The 18,263-nt window shown below is 38.0% G+C and overlaps 1 protein-coding gene across 1 annotated transcript in view; it reads left to right on the top strand.

Moving 5' to 3' along the window:
• TMEM236 (transmembrane protein 236) overlaps positions 1–18,263 on the top strand; it is a 35,101-nt gene that overhangs the window by 12,978 nt on the left and 3,860 nt on the right. The window contains exon 3 of the mRNA XM_025892018.2: positions 2,996–3,137. Within this exon, the coding sequence (XP_025747803.2) occupies positions 2,996–3,137 (142 nt within the window). The remainder of the gene's footprint in view (positions 1–2,995; positions 3,138–18,263) is intronic.

Here is an 18,263-nt window from a genome sequence, read left to right as displayed (position 1 = left end):
AGATGGGCATCTACAGGACGGGAATATTATAGGCAGAACTTTGAGGTTGTGAGAATTTTGTTGTCTAAAAAAGGTTCAAAGAAGAATGCCCTATTAATCTTATTAATTTGCATGATGCTGTGAAAGATAATTTTCACTTCCCCAGAGTGAGTGACCTAAATTATTTTATATTTCATAGGTGAAATATGTTGAATAGATACTTATTAAGTGCATATTACGTGCCAGGCACTGTGTTAGGTACTAGGATAAAACACTCAGGAAATTTGATGGAGTCTCTGGCTTTCAGTAATTATTTATCAACAGTAGAGAGAAAAATAAACAGGCAATCAGAATAGTTATGTTAGGCTTAGTGAAAGAAGTGAGTACTGGGTAGTGTATGATATCATTAGAAATACACGGTTGTTGGAACATGTCCTAGATGCTACATTAGGACAATATATGAATGTGTTAGAATAACCCCAGAAGGCTCCACAGATGTACTTTCCATCAAACAACAATATGTGAATACTTTTATCTAGATTCATCTTTTACTCTTCCCTTCTCCCCAAAGACTTTGTAAAGCACTTAGGAGGTCCCCAAGACCTTTAAAAATTCAGTTTACAACCTGTTAAGGAACCCTATTATCATAAAGTGATGGTGTATTTGTAGTTTGATTGATCTTTTGGGGGCAAAAAGAACCTTTTTGGTTCTTTTCTATTATGTCCTTATCCACGGTTGCACATTTTTTCCTTCTTTCATTTAATTTTTCACTCAAGTATAACACACTAACAGAAATGTGTACAAAACACAAGATACACAATATTAATGAAATAGCACAGAGCAAAACCCTGTGTAAACATTACTGAGGTCAAAAAATAACTTTGCCAGCTCCCTAAAAGCCACCCCCATGTTTTTTTGCAATGACAACATTTCCCTCCTCCTCATAGGTAACTTCTGTCTTAACTTCTAATGCCATAGATTGGTTTGTCTGGTTTTGAATCTTTCATAAAAGGAAATACAATTATATATATATAATCTATCTATCCATCTTCTATTTATCTACCTAATCTATGTCTGGCTTCTTTTATTCAAAAGTGTGATTCATTCAGGTTTTTGTGTACAACTGTACTCCATTCATTTTCCTTCTGTAGAGTATTTCATATTATGAATATGTTACAGTTTACATTTCTGCTTTTGATGCCCACCTTCAGTTGTGTCTGGTTTTGGTTATTACAAATAATGCTGCTGTGAACATCTTTTAATGTGTCTATTGATGCACATAGGCAAGAATTTCAGTTGGTTAAGTATGCAGGAGTATAATCGAGGGGTCATAAGATATTCAAATGTTCAACTGTAGCAGAAGATGCCAGTTTTCCAAAGAGATTCTACTAATTTAGACTTCACACTGGCAGAGAATGAGCATACCTATTGCTCCACATCCTCGCTAGCCTTACCTTGTAAGTCTTTTAGCCATTCCGATGGGTATATTCTTGAATCTCATTGTAGTTTCACATTGCATTTCACCAATAATTAATGAAATTTGGTGTTTTCTCATCTTGCCAATTTTTTCCTATTGTGTTATTTATCTTTTTGGAATTGATTCAGAAATTATTTATATATTCAGATTTCAAGCCCTTTGTTGATTATATGTATTGCAAATATATTCACACTTTGTGACTTAATACTTTTCATGCCATTTTTGGATGAAGAGTTCTTAATTTAGAAACAGTGCAGTTTATCAGTTTCTTTTTTTCATGGATAATAATTTTGGTAACTTGAAAAGATTTTGTCATACTGTGAATCTGAACTTCAAAGACCTGTAGATATCCTCCTGTATTATATTTTGGAGCCTGTATTATTTTACATCCTCTTCTAGATTCACAATCCATTTGAAACTAATTTTTGTATATGTTGTGCAGTGGGGAGTCTGTTTTCCCCCCAGTTAATGTCTAATGGACGGAGCACTATTTATTAAAAAGTCTGTCTTTCCACATTTCTCTGTGGTGCTACTTTTGTTATAAATCAGGCATGTATATATACGCATCTATTTCAAGCCTTGTTTTGTCCACTGCCTACTTTTATATACCTTTGCCAACATCACATTGATTTAATTCTTCTAGCTGTATAATAGCTCTTTATATCCAAAAGAGTAAATCTTTATATCTTTTTCATCTAAATGTCTTGCCCTTTGTATTTCTATATGGGTTTTAGAGTCCACCTGTCATTTTCCACAAAAACTTTGAATTTTGATAGAGGTTGCATTGAATGGTATCATTTTTTAAAATTGCATTTTCCCTTTATTGGTATTTAGAAATAATTTAGTTTGGGGAGATTTTCCCTATGTACAATTATGCAGTCTATGGAAATATATATATATATATATATATGTGGAATAATAATTATATATATATAAACAGTGTTTCTTTCTTTCTCTTCCCTCATTATACCGGCTAGGACCTCTAGTACGATGCTGAATAGAATTGGTCATGGTGGCAGCTTTGTCTTCTTCCTGATCTCATAGTAAAAACTCAACATATCACTACTAATATGATGCTTGCCATAGGTTTTTTTGTAGATACCTTAATCAGATGAAGGAAGTATCCCAAAACCTGCCTGGGTTTACCAGGGCTCTCCCTTCTTGGAAAACCCTGAACTCCATCCAATATCTGTCCCCCTCATTCTCTGACCTAAGGACTCCCAAAGGCTCTGCTTAGCAGTAGAGTTGGAAGACATTGCACATCCCACCATTACCAGGAGCCTGCCATTATATTTTTGCGTGTATTTACCAAGCTCTATCTTGAACTGAAAGCTCTTCCACGGATAGGAATCTTTGTTACATCTTTACAAATTGTTCAAAAGCTTATGGGGTTGAACACCTGAAAAGCTGGCAATCAAGCTTCTAGTCTTTTAGCAAATGTCTTTATAATTAATTTAGTGCTATTTTCAGACTCTTAAAAGAATTTTAAACAAAGAAAGCACAAAAATGTAATCCTTCTAAATGGTTTTCTGAAAACAGATTCAAAAAAATATTAATGATCCTGCGGATATCTTACCTGAGAAGTTGCCTGACCTGCCAGTTTCTCTGGTTCTGACTTCCTTGATTGTGGTTGATATTATTGAAAAACTCAGGATATATCCTCTGAGAGGGCGGCTAAAGAGTAAGTATTCTTTTAAATATAAATATTTTTAGAAGTTTGACAGATTGTTCACCTTTCTGTCACCCTGTTACCTGTTGACATGTTTAATGATACCTTTTCGGACAGCTAACATTATAGTTAGAAGAGCAGAAATGAAGATATCTAAATATAGTTATTTTAAAACCTACTTTGGTGGACAGTTATTCTTATTTGTATTTTGGTAGTACTGATAAATGAATAAACTTACCAAATATTTAATACCAAAAACTTTAATGTTTACTCTAACAAGAAAATTATCTAAGTAAATTATTATAGATTTATATTTTTTAGGAACTCTTTTAAAACCTTAAGTTTAGATAAATAGTTTAGGTTTAGATACCTTTGATACAGAAATTAATGTGACTGCTGCAGTTATGTCTTAGAGAATTATGTGTTTTTAATTGTGGATTGTCAAAAAGCTAACAATCACACTAACAAAACCAAGACATGCCACAAATATTCTTCCAAAGGGATCATTCAAAACTAAATTTGGGTTGGCCTTAAAAAAAAAAAAAAAAAGGAAAAAGGTATTATGCTAATTGAATATTATGTTTGGTCTTAAATTTTCTCAACTGTCACTTAATTTCATGTGAAATTATCTGTGTTTAATTTATAGTAAGTGTACGCGATAGTTCTTGTATGACTAAGATTTTATATTTGAAATGGGTAGGTTTTGTCTACTCACTTCCTGGTGGAGTGGAGGGGTTAGATTGAGTGAGTCACTGGGGAATGCTTTACAGTCATAGGGATGACTACTACAGCCAGGAAGGAGAAGACTAGAGAATCATGTATGGATCATGAGCCACCAGCCTTCCAGTCACTCTTACTCCACAAATTTGAAAAATAAAACTGAGTCGGGAGGCCGCTGGGAAATCTGAGACTCTGAGTTTCAAGTTTTGCACTCTGTCCTCAGGTAGGAAACGATGGTTGTTATGTTTCACATAACCCAGGGTATGAGGTAGGTGAGATGGTAGCTGGTGGCCATCTTTTGAGGACAGGGTATCCTCAAGTTACATCTGCCCTCCAGAGCCAAGTGTATTTGTCTCAGACTGCGGAGATTTGGGGATTGTCACATCCTTTGCTCCTTCTCTAGACTCTTCCTTGATGCAAACCTGTTTTGAAATTGGATTGTTTTTGATAATGCTGTACCTTCCCTGTAAATGGGGACATTCTGTTTAAGTTCTTAGTGAAAATTCTCTTTCTAAAAAATATACATGTGTATTTTTGGGAATAAGTTATTGGCATCTTATATTTTAAGTGATGAGTTGGATTGTCAAAGGGGCATTTTCCCCTTATCCAGCAATGACGATGACACTGAGAATTGAAATAAGAAAACCCCAAAGAAGTCGGTCTTGGAGATAAGACTTGAGAACATCTTGCACAACTGCTTTTTCTTATTTGAAAAGACTTCTTGAGCTTCTCTGCCCAAACTTGGAAGGGTTAATATCTGGTTTAATAGCTCTATCATTTAATTAAATCATGCTTTAAAAAAAACTAGCATTTACTCAAAATACCTTTGCAAATATTAATTTATGTCAACTTAACTTTTTGCAAGCTTTTGAATATGCATACTAACAAAGTAGGTTATGTGAATTTTGAATGTATGGGATATTCTCATTCTCTGGAATTTAATACATAAATTCATAAACATAAAAGTTATAGTACATAAATCTGAACATAAGCCAGTATGCTAAAAATATGCTGTCACTGCATGTGGTACTTCAGAATCCAAGAAGTAGAGTAGGAGTGGGTGGTAACTAAGCTTTAAGAAACATTTGGCTCCCTTTAGAAAATGTTGGGAAATGGAATATATTCTGTTCTGTGCTCTATCCAGAGAGTTTGAAATGCCTACCCATCTATCAGCTTGTAGCAGTTATGACCTTCTACTTGATGAAACTAAGGTCATCTACAATGCTTAGATTTCTGGACACTCTCATGCTATCTCAACCATCCCAGTTCTAAGCTAGAAAAGCTTGATCTTTGTGTAGCAACTCCTTTTCTATAATTTTAAATAAAAGTTATTCTATATAAAAAATATGCTTATGCTTAAAGCAATCCTCACTGGATCAAGGAGTCCTTTCTGCTAACTTTCCATTACCAGTTGAAACATCTCAGTATGAAGCGATTACCATGTCATAACATCAAAGCTCATCATTTCACATAGCCTGAGCCTCACAAGGGAATATTTTCTGATACACAGATCCCTGAGGCACAGCCGCCTCACAGATGTATGTCGTACCTAATAATGTCACGTCCCAGCCATGGGAACAAATAATAGGAATACAATATATAGCCTGAATGTCCCCAGCTCTTACTAATATGTGGGTACTGATGAGCACACTTTGATATTTCTGTTTGAATTTTGCTAGCTCAGTCCTAACCAATGAATGACTGGACCTCCATCCCTCTTCCTCTTCCATATTGTTCCCCCACCCATTTTTTTTTTAAGCCAAACCCAAGGTGAGTCTCCTGTGGTCTCATTTGTTGGTCCAGACTGCTAAGTATTCCATTGCTCCTGCTTTTTTTTCAGTCATCATTCTCATGCACAAACAACCTGGCATGCTATTTGTCCACCACTCGGACTGACTCTGCTCTAAATGTATGTACTGTTGTTACTTGCCTCTGGGATATTGTTTGATGTTCTGTTGGTGCTTTAGACTGATTGCCTTTCTTCTGACAGTTGAAATACTGACTTCCCTCCACAGAGATCTACTTGTTTAGAGAGCTCCCAAACAGAACAATATATTTTCTTTTGGGAACACAAGCCTTTTATGACCAGAATGTATATGTACCAACAGATTGACTGGGATTCAACAAGTTCAAATAATGGCCATCCCACTCCACTGGAAATCACCATTTCCCCTCCTATCACTAGATCTTGTGCCTGATTCTGGTAGAGCCACACTCCTTCTTCTTTTGAGGTAGTTTTGTTTTTATTTTTCCCCCATGGGATCTCAGAGTTTCTCCTTACCTATATTGTCTGAGCCCCAAATCATGGTCACCATTAGACTCCCCTTAGCCCCCACATAGATTCCTTAACCTTCATAAAAGCCAGTAATGCAAACAAACCCACAAAGAAGTCCGTGGTTAGGATGCAGATTTTCAGTTCTACCCACAAGGACTCACTTGAATAGCATAAGCCTAGCTCAGGCACCACATGACAAGTGGTATAATAGAGTATAATAGTTGAAGTACTATGGGGCAACAAGTGAAGGAATACTTCATTTAATCTAGGGTGTTGGAGGTCAGAAAAATCTAAAGGGAATATCTGTGATTTGTAGGAGTTTAGGCAGGTATGGTAAAGAAAGCTTTCTACATGGAAGGAAGATTGGGCCTCATGAAACCCAGGTATACATGTAATAAATGTGCAAAAATAACCAGTTGGATTTCATACTCTGAATGGAGAAACCTATTGCTGGAATGGAAGTTGCCTTATTAAAACCATTTATTTGTTTCTCAACTAGTGAATTTGGAAACCTACAAAGTTGCTTTGTAGGGGTGTGTGGGCAGAAAGGGGAGGCTTAACTGGAGTCACTGGTTGCCCCAATTCCTACTTGAACCAAATCAATACGACATTTGTCTGTTTAGGAGTTGATATTTTATGTAAGATTTCATTTGAGAAAAAAAAAAAAAAAGGAATGGTTCTTCTGCTAACTGTCTAGAAACCATTAACCCAGGACCTCATTTAGATTCATAGACTGTGGCTTTCCCTAAGGCAGTACCATAACTCAGGTGGCCAATTCTCTACCTCTCCAGCCCATGGCTTCCTGGGAATCTTGACACTGCACCACCAAAGGACAAAGTGGACCCTCATCCAAGGTGTTGAGACTTCCGTTGCTCTGGGTTGTGATACAATACAACAATACAACACACTAAAATGCACTACAATACAGCATTGCAGGTAGAGCGGGCTCATTAGGGTAGAGCACACACAGGTTTTGAGGCTCAACATATAAAAACCAGATACAATTTTTAACATTCCATTTTGAACTGTTTTATTTCTAATGTTTTGTTTTCCCAAAATAATACATATTCATTTAAAAAGATTGTCAAATAAACATAAGCAAAAAAGAAGAAAATGGAAATCAACCATGATCCTGTAGACTAGAGATTTAGAACTGATAACATCTTCGTGAACATACTTCACTTAAGGAAACCCATTTTGTATCTTTTTTCCTAACCGTATGTGATGGGTATCATTCTTATTATTGTATCTTCTTCAGTACATGGTTTTTATTGGTTGAATAATATTCCATTATATTAACAAACCCTAACTTATTTAACCATGATTCATTAACTAACCACTGTTGTTGGACAACTAGATTCTTCTCCAGTTTTTAACTACTAAAAGCGCTATTGTTAGGACTCTTGTTCAGAAGTAAAAAGGGTTGCAGAAAAAAGAAGAAGGATGTGGTGAGAATGAGCAGGGTGTTGTGGTTTGAGTTGAGCAGGGGAGGCAAGCCATGTGTGGAGCGCACATGCATGGATGGTAGAGGTGGTCAGGGTCTGCGGGACCCTGTGCTGTGTATGAGAGTTAGAAGCCACTTGTAGGTGACTGGCCAAGCAGTGGCCAGGGGCAGAGAGAGTTAATGGCCACTGGATGACAGCCGAATGATACCAGGAGGATGACCACAGAGTGTCCTCAGAAGACCCTGAGCATCTGCACATGCCCAGACTCCTTGGCAACGACACTTGCCAGAAGAAATGGGACTATTATGGACTGGCTGCACATGCAGACAAATACAGAGGGGGTCATTCATAGGGGATTGTACAAATGGGATAGCAAGATGGTTTGGCTGCATTGGGGATATCTGCACAGTCAGCGACGACTTGCTAGAGGTGAGATCAACAGGCTATTTGAGTGGAAAACATCAGAGCTCTGCAGAGGAGGTGGTTTCCACTGTCACATCAGTAAGAAGTGCCAGGTATGATGTTGGCAGTGTAAGGTTTTCGAATAAATCTGCTCTCAGTGGCCCTAGTCCAGTTCTTACTGCGTAGTCTCTTTAATACCCAGAGACTGGGCCCAAGTGCTGCCGGATATCAGCAGCATAGACGATTACTTCTTTAAGTTAAATGCCTAGACGTACAATTTCTGGCTCCAAGTATCTGCAGGCTTTTAAGGTTTTTGACAGGTGTCAATCAACCAAATGACCCCCTATAAAGAATGCCCTAATTTACCATCTAAACAGTAGTGTAAGAAAACACCTGTTTGTTCTCAACCTTGTAACTTTGGATAATATATTCCTCTTCATCTTTGCCAGTTTCATAGGCAAAAATAGTATCTTATTGTTTTAACAATTTGCTTAAGGTAGTAGTTGTGTTGAGCATTTTCTCATAGGTTTCTTGGCTATTTGTATCTTTTAAAAATCAGATATTTCTGTCCTTGATCTGTTTTTCTGTTGATTTGTCCATTCCTTTGTTGTTTCTACTACTGATTCATGAGTTCTGTAAATAGTAAGGACGTTAGTTAGAATGGCAAAAATTGACAAGGCAAGAAACAACAAATGTTGGAGAGGTTGTGGAGAAAGAGGAACCTCTTACACTGTTGGTGGGAATGCAAGTTGGTACAGCCACTTAGGAAAACAGTGTGGAGGTGCCTCAGAAAATTAAAAATAGAGCTACCCTATGACCCAGCAATTGCACTCCTGGGTATTTACCCCCAAAACACAGATGTAGTGAAAAGAAGGGCCATATTCACCCCAATGTTCATAGCAGCGATGTCCACAATAGCCAAGCTGTGGAAAGAGCCAGGATGCCCTTCAGCAGATGAATGGATAAAGAAGATGTGGGCCATGTATACAATGGAATATTACTCAGCCATCAGAAAGGATGAATATCCAACTTTTACATCAACATGGGTGGGACTGGAGGAGATTATGCTAAGTGAGATAAGTCAAGCAGAGAAAGTCAATTATCATATGGTTTCACTTATTTGTGGAACATAAGGAATAGCAGGGAGGACATTAGGAGAAGGAAGGGAAAAATGAAGGGGGGGAATCAGAGGGAGAGATGAACCATGAGAGACTGTGGACTCCGAGAAACAGAGTTTTAGAGGGGAGGGGGGTGGGGGGATGGGTTAGCCTGGTGATGGGTATTAAAGAGGGCACGTTCTGCATGGAGCACTGGGTGTTATTCGCAAACAATGAATCACGGAACACTACATCAAAAACTAATGATGTACTGTATGGTGACTAACATAATAAAAAAAATAAAAAATAAAAAATAAAAAAATGGTAAAGACATTAAACTTTCCCTGTCAGAAATATATATTTCAGTTATTTGCCTTTTAATTTTACTATACTGTTTTTGATATAGGAAATTTCTAATTTTGACAGAATCCAATCTATAAATATTTCCTCTCTGGACTCTATGAAGTTATGCTTTAAAAATCTTTTTTTCACTCCAAGCTGATATAAATATTTACCAATTATCTTCTCAAAAATTTTGTAGATTTAAATGTTTCATGAAGAGAAGTTGGAATCTCTGTAGGGTATAAACTCATTAATTTATAGGTAACCAATAAATCAGGAATGATAATCGGTATATTTATTTACTTGATCTGGCAAAGCTTTTAGACCCTGCCTTTATCGTATTTCTTTCCACTTCTCCTGATATTTCCAACATAAAAAAAGAACTTAATAGAGTGCTTTAAAAATGTCAGTGCCAGTCATAGCAACCCCAGATAAGCTGAATCAGGATCTCTGAGGATGGGACTTGGGCATATTTAAATTTTTAAAAACAAAACCTCATTGGATTCTGATTGGTATCCTCAATTGTGAGCAGTGGTTTTCACTTTTTTACTACACATTCGGATTGCCTAAGGAGCTTGAAATTTTTCTGACTCCCAGACTGAAACCTAGATAATTAAATCATAATTTTGGTGGAGGATAGGGCCAGGCACAAGTAATTTTTAAAACCCCCCAGGTGATTTACACTTGTGAATGTGATTCAAGTGGATGGGCAGAAAGCAAGCAGGGGCAGTTTATACCTGTTAACACCTCAATGTCTTTGGGAAATAGGAAGCAAAATTACCTGCAGAGAGCACTGGGGATGGATGGAAGGGAGAGAATCTGTAACAGGATGGGTAAGGTTTGGAATAATAGCTGAGGGTCAAGGGCAGGGAGATGGGTGGATGAGAGATGCATAGGGTTCAACAAAGGATGGAAACCAGGAATCTGTCCTGCAACCAATCAAGATTATGAGAGCTTTCTTCAATGATACTGAGAAATCTGGGCATTGATTGTAGAAAAGATGGAACTGAAGGGCTGATCCAGGTTTAGGGGTTCGCAGAACCTGAGTGGAAGCAGGAAAAGGATCTGTTATTTTATTAGTTATTTCTTCTTATTGAGTTATACAATTTCTTAAACGAATGACAATGATGATTTTTATTGAATTTCTAAGCTATTTCCAGTGAGTCATGGGCCACCTGTGAACATATATGCAGGGACTCACCCGTTGGGTACTCACCAGAGGCATCTTTTCACAATACATATGCGTGAGCACTATCTACTGATCAGTACACCAGGGGACAGTTGTTGGGGTCTCAGCATATACAATTAACTTCTTCAGGTTAAATGCCTAAGACCAGCAATTTCTGGCTTGAAGAATATGCAAGGCCTGGCATCTGCAATTTTTAAAAGTTCCGCAAACAGTTCTGAAACCCACCCTGACAGAGAGCCCCTGGTGATAGGAAGTATTGGGAATTGTGACATATACCAAGTTAAAAGCTGAGAGCCCAAATCCAAATTCCTGAAGCTATTTGCTTTCCAGATTTCCTTGAAATGGAATGCAACACACTTCAACCAGATAGAATGTAGGAGATGCCACAGACGGTAAAGGGGGGGAAAAGGGACGCTGCTTTTCTCTGAGTAAAATAAATGGCACGTTGAGTTCCCCTTTGTTTCTTTTTAAGAAAAAGCTTATTATACAATATGAGCCCAGCGTGTGAGCTGGGTTTCCATAATGTGTTTTGCAATGGCTTTAGAGAGTGTGTATGAGGAACACTGTGTTCAGGGCCATGCCAAAATGGGGAGTATTTCCTTCATACCCTCCTTTTGCTACTTAGAAAAAGGAAGTTTCAGAAAAGTATGTACGTTAGTTCTAGGATTTTTTTCCCCTTCTCAAGAAATAAGTAGCTATTTACCAGACTGGGATGAGAGAAGAGTAGAATTTCTGATTTATACCTTCTAATGAAGTACCAGCTGTCAGGATTAGGTCAGTGGGTATTGGGCCAGAAACTATATTGTAGCAATCCTCATGCCAAAACACATAGGACATCAGGTGCTATCAAATTGCGACCCTTTGATTAGGACAACTTTACATGGTTATAGCAATTCGGCATTTAATTTTTACTTTCTTCCTACATGGGGAAAATTTATGAACAATTTTAGTATATCAGGTGAGATTCTTGAGATTTGCAGGATATTTTCAAAGTAAATATTTTCGGGAGACTGATAGAAATAAGGGAGCATGAAGAACTCAACATGCATTACTTTGTTACAATACCAAGCCTTGTTCTTCCTATCATTATTAGTCAGCAAAGATTATGGCCCCAGATTGAAAGTAAAGGAATAGGTCGTTGATTTTCAATATCTAGATTTTCTTGGGGTACCTGGGGGTGGCTCAGTTGGTTAAGTGTCTGTCTTCAGCTCAGGTCATGACCCCAGTGTCCTGGGATGGAGCCCCATGTCAGCTTTCTGCTCAGCAGGGAGCCTGCATCTCCCTCTCCCTCTCTTCTTCCCCTAGCTTGTGTACTCTCTCTCTCTCTCTCTGTCTCTGTATGTCAAATAAATAAATACAATCTTTTTAAAAATATACAGATTTTCTTGTCTTGGAGTGAAGAGAGAATAAAGTAGGTTGTTGAGCTGATGGTCTGCATAATGTATGGACGTCCTTGGTCATTTTGTGCTAAACATCGTGGGGTCCTTTGTATGGAGCACCATTTTGCTGTGGCTCTGCTTGCACCTGTATTTCAGAACCCCGAGTTCCCCTATTTCTGGATGGGGGTGGTATTCTTAGTCTGTGTCCTGTGGACTCACAAACACTGTCTTCTCAGAATCACACGTGGGCATTTTTGTCCTTTGACTGGTGAGCCCTGATGCCGCCGGTGCCTGGGAAGCCTTTGCAAGGTCTTGAATCAGACTGCTGCTGTAGGAACCATCTCCCGTTGATGTCTGTCCCAGTCCTGCTGGGCGATGCCAGTGACACTTCGCTCTGGCTGTGATCCTGGGCCCAAAGCTGTGTGTGACGTCTTCTCTCACCAGTGTTGAGCATGTGCCCAGGCCGTGCTGCCAGGACCTCCTAATGTCCTCCAGGGCTTGTTAGCTGTGTCAGTTGCATAGTCTCGCTTGAAGAGCTCTCTCTAGGATCTAGACCGCAATCTTAGGGCAGACCCTGTGCAGGACTCTGGAGACCTTCTTCCTGTTGAATGGAGGGTAGAGGGGTGTGTGTGTTGTTAATCCACCTGGCTTTAATGCTCTGGCTTACTTGCTTTCATGCACATTCCGCCTGCAAGATGCCCATTGCTCCCTTATGTGAACAGACCCCCGAACAGGAATGTCTCCCATCTTTTATACAGCAAATCTTTGGGGAGGATCTATTGCATACCAGGCACTCTGCTAGGTCCTGTGGGTACAGTGGTGAATGAAAATGGGCAGAGTCCCCCTTTTATGGAGCTCTCGGTTTAGTGGACATAATAGCACATCAGTAAATTACACTAGCAAATGTGTATAATTAAAGTTGAGGCAAGCGCTCTGAAGGCTAAAAACAGGCTCATTCCCATGTGTGTCCATTTCTGTCACCCAGCTTGGGTTCCTGCTGGGATTCCAAGCTTTGTTCTGTATCCAAGCACTTACTAGTAGAGGCATTTCAAACCATTTCAAAGTCTAGAATTATTTATATTTGGAAATAAGATACCCATATGCTTTTTCAACATTTTACTTTACTTTTTATGTTTTATTTAAATATAGTCAATATTATATAATAATCATATATTAATATATATGTTATATTTATAGTTGTCCATATATTTAATATATTATAATGATTATAATTGTTATATTATTATATATAATGTAATATCTTGTCCAGGAAGGTGGTCTTTAAACTATCCAACCTTCAAGCTGCAGCAGACAAAAGAATTTTCTTAATATTTTACATTGCCTAAAATCCAGAAATGATACATCTATTTATTCTCATGCCTGGTAGGGAACTGGCAGTGAATAGGCTTTGGAATGTACTGGGAAACGGTATAATGCTTTTTCTAAGGAAAGTCCATGAGCTCTTTCAAAATTGATGATGGTTTGAATATTTGTCTTGAATTCATTATTATTATGAATTATTATTATTTGGTGAAGACTTTCCTACCATTTTAAACACAGGTAGTAGTATGCTGGTCAATGTTTAAACCACTGTCTCTCCAGGGAATGCAGGGAAGGCCCTGATTGGTAGCCTTTGTCCATTTCTCTGGTGTAATTACTCCTACACTTGATCTTAGTCAAAAGGCCGAGAAGCGATCTGGTGTAATTACTCCTTCCATGACCATTTTCAAGCTACCAAGGTGATGTCACTGAACACTGATCATGGAACTGGGAAGAGATGCACATGATAGACTCTTGTTAGCTGTTGTAAGTTGTCTCTGCCTGAACTGGCTGTATGGGTGAGGTAGCATTTTTCTGTGTGATCTGAGCAGGCAAATATGAGAATTAAAGTCCTGACCTCATGAAGGCTCTCTAGTATGACACAGTTTCTCAAACTTTTTGACTCCCGCCCCCCCATAAATGGGATGAGGGGTAACAGTGTAACTATAACCGAAGTTTAACAAACTGTAATCACTTTTACTATTTACTGCATTCTTATATTTAGTGATTGCTGTGTTTGATTCGCTTAACACACATATGGCTATTGCTGTGTGTCAGGCACCATTTTAAATGTTCTACATATATTGACTTGCTCAGTCCTCATAACCACCCTGTGAAGTAGATGCTGGTTTCATCATTTATTACTTGGCTATGAAGTCACTTGTCTTCCAGAGCTCAGATGTGCTGCTGAAAGGAAACAAACTATACACAGTCCAGTTGAGTTTAACTGGTAGATAGCATCAAAATAACAATGTGTTATAAGTGCCTTGTTGTGTATTTTAATTTATTACATTTTTTCCATGACCAAAAGTGCTTTGTGTGCTTAAAATACTTTAAGATATTTGTAATGACTATTAATTTTCTTCTTTTCTAGATTTTTTTTCCCTCAGAGTGTTATTTCTAATTCATTAGCATTTCACCTTCTCTAGAACATTTTCTTTCAGGAAAAATAGATTTGGGGGACTGTTTATCAAGACTATGTCCTTTCTGGTTCCTCTGCCTTCCACTCTCCCTCTTCAGTGGCTTTCCATTGAGCTTACAAGAAAGTCCAGAGCCTTTATCATGGCCCATAAGGTGCCACACAGTCTGACTCTGCCTCTGATAGTGTGACCTAGAGGCAAAGGGTTTGAGGTTCAAGTTCTGATCTCTCTCCTTGCTATCTCTATGACCTTAGAAACAATTGTCAGTCTCTCTGTGCCTTAGTTTATTCATCTTTCAGGTGGGAAAATAATGGCATCTATGGTATAGAGTTATTCTAAGGATTAAGTGAATTAATGCATAGAAAGGGCTTAAGACAGTGCCTGGTATATAGAGAACACTTACTAGGTTTGGGCTCTTCTCCTCTTATTCCCCCTCTGCTTCCCCAACTCCTCACCAAACTTTCCCTCTTTCGATCCCTCTGGCTGAAAGATCTTTGCACATGCTCTTTCTACCACCTAGAATATTCCTTTCTCCATTCTTCACCTAATTCGTTCCTACTTATTCTTCAGGTCGCTGCTTAACTGTCCCTTCTTGAATGAGCCTTCCCGACCTCTAGTCTCACTCAGACCCATACGAAAGTCTCTCATCACAGAGCTGACCTTCTTTTTAAAGCCCTGCCACATTTTATTCTTCTGTATTTATTGATGTGATCACAGGTGACAGCATGGTGAAGGTGGCACTGTTTTCACAGTATTTGCTACCAATCTCCATGTCCGGTTGAAGCTTGGTATGGCACTCTAAAATCTGTCTGCTCCTAATAGACAACTGGGAGCCTCACTAGTGCATTTTTAGTATCAGCTCCATTCCTGTCTTGGCTTTAGGTGCCTTTCCTTATGATTCTTTTTCTCTTATATTTAAATAACTCTCATTTCTTTCCTATTCTCTTTGCAAAAGGCATACACGTTCACTTTAGAAAATTCTCCACTACTGATTTGTTATGTTATTCTTAGGTTTTCCCTGTAAACTATCTAAAACTTTGGGGAACAATTTAGAGATAGAAATACATCAATACAAAGAAATAATCAAGGGGTGCCTGGGTGGCTCAGTTGGGTGAGCGGCTGACTCTTGGTTTCGGCTCAGGTCATGATCTCGGGGTGGTGGGATCAAGTCCCCTGTTGGGCTCCACTCTGGGTGCAGAGTCTTCTTGTTCCTCTCCGTCTGCCCCTCCCCCCTGCTGATGCACGCTCTCTCTCAAATAAATAATTTAAAAAATAGATGTGAATTACCTACTTAAACATTTACCTGTGATTAAAATTACATGTTCTTAAGTATTTAGCTTGCACAGTGAAAACAATGTTGTTTTGGCGACTGGCATCAGATGTAGGGAGCTACAGAATGGCTGTTACTTTTACTTTTTGCAGGGAAATGTCAACCTCTAGGGAAATGACTAGATCTCTTTCTTCATGCTTAGATCTTTTATGGATTTTGCACAAATAAATACCCTTTTACCCCAATAGGACACTAACAGCAACAACAAAAGAACAAAGTGGAAATTAAAATAATAATTTGGAGGGGAACTAGTTATTGAATCAAATGGAATCGTATTGAGTACATGAAAGTTTACATTACTTGGGGGTAAATTTGGGGTCTACTCGAATGACCAACCATTTCTTGGCTTATTCAACACTACCTTGCCCTCTGGCAGGCCAACAGAATTCTCCAGCCAATAGTTCTAGTACTTCTCCCTTGGAAAGAAGACAACAGAGTCCCTGTACCTCCAAATCTAAGCTAGTTTCTATTGAGCTGTGGAGAGATATGAGGCTCCCAGCCCTAATTTCACCAAATACGCATGGGTTGGTACTTTAATATCTTATAAAAAGATGAACTCTAGCTAAAAATTCATTGTTCATCCCACAGCTCTTATCCACAGATATTAAGATTCTTACCGTTTAAAAATGTTAATGTGTCACGTCTTAGCTTGCCACTTACTGGCATCGAAACAGTGCTGAATTGGCAATCATCCTCCAAAGCCTACATTATACACTGCATTATTTGTGTTGACAAAGGAATTTGGATTTCCCTTCAAATAGTTTTATCTACTAAGACAGGTGAAGGAGAGTTCTCCAGGACATGACATACTCTAAGAAACATAATTTCCATGTTGCTTTTTTTCTTTTGTAAAATGAGAGCTATAACTGCTGCCAGTGAGCATCTGAGTTTAAAAAAAGATGATTTTATGAATATTAAAATAATAGTAATATATAATTTTCTTTCTTACCTGACTATTAAAATGATACTCATTCATGCTACTGCGTCATCTAAGATTGGTAAAGAAGTTTCTAAGGGTCCTACCATTTATTTATAAATGAGTCATATCAGAAGTAAGTACTATTTCAGGGCGCCTGGGTGGCTCAGTTGTTAAGCATCTGCCTTCGGCTCAGGTCATGATCTCAGGGTCCTGGGATTGAGCCCTACATCGGGCTCCCTGATCTGTGGGAAGCCTGCTTCTCTGTCTACCAGTCCCTCTGCTTGTGTTCCCTCTCTTGCTATGTCTCTCTCTGTCAAATTAATAAATAAAATCTTTTTTTTTAAAAAAATTACTATTTCATCAAGAATTTAGATTATCTTTTTAGTTTTTCGATTTACTCAATTCACACTTAAAATTTTAAAAAAGAAAACCGAGGTTTGTTTGTTCTTTAAACAGCTCCTATTTATAGTAATCAAACATTTTATTAGTCATTAATCATAATTTATTTATTTTAAAATGTTTTCACATCAGTTCAATATAGTTCAACAAATTTTTATTGACTTCGTGTCTTTAACCTTTAGAGTTATTTTGTCTTATCAAGTAATATGACAACTCAGCATGTTTGCTAAGTAAACTTTGTTAAGACCTAACAAATTCTTAGCCAAAAAAAAAAAAAAATGGTGCTTAACTAGATGAATGTTTGAGGAATAATGTGCTATACCATTTATGCATAAGAACCACACTATCAACATCAACACTGGTATTAAGTTTGAGATTTGAGGATCCCTCCATAATTCCCCAACCTCAACACACGTGTGCACAGAGAGGCACGCGCATGAGTGCATGCACACACTCACACACGATGTGAAGTTCATGAGAAAATAGCCTCCTCATTCAGATGCCTGTTGTGTTGATTAGGGATAGCCTTGTGGCCACAAACAAATTGCTTTAGTCTGATCAATTGTACTGACTGGTTCAAAAACTCTGAGGATAGTAGAGTTTAAAGAATCTTGGATTGAGTGTCACCCTTCATGAAGACTTTCTCATGGTCAGTCGGATTCCCTCTCTGGACCAAACTCCAAGCCTGGAGATCTGGACTGTAGTGATCCCTGTGGACTTCCTGTAAAAAATGACAGCATTGGACCATTGGACTTTTAGGGTCATTTGATTTTATGATATTTGTATGTTTTATAATTAGTACATGATGTATTGCCTCTAGACAGTAATAGTAGTCATAAAGTTAAGAGATTGTCAATTGGGGTCAAACAGATCTGGGTGTAAATTCCAACTCTGCCCATTACTAACTGTGTATTTGAATTGGTGTGTCATTTCGCCTCTTGGGCTGCAGTTTCTATATTTATAAAATGGGATAGTAATCCCCATCTGTCAACTTTTTTTCTGAGGATTAAATGAGTTAATGTGTGGAAGTGCTTAGCTCACTAACCAGTCATGGCTAGTACTGTGAAATGGTAGAAATGACTTGGGATCCATATCTAGAAAAATACGAAAATATGAAGAACCTTCTCTGCCTCTGGTTTTTTTTTTTTTTTTTTTTTTTTTTTTTTTTTTTTTTTCTTTTTT

The sequence above is a fragment of the Callorhinus ursinus genome, unplaced genomic scaffold, assembly GCF_003265705.2.
Source record: "Callorhinus ursinus isolate GAN/ISIS: 27379988/994484 unplaced genomic scaffold, GSC_fseal_2.0 scaffold63, whole genome shotgun sequence".
NCBI lineage: Eukaryota > Metazoa > Chordata > Mammalia > Carnivora > Otariidae > Callorhinus > Callorhinus ursinus.
This window is presented reverse-complemented; position numbering and strand designations above follow the sequence as displayed.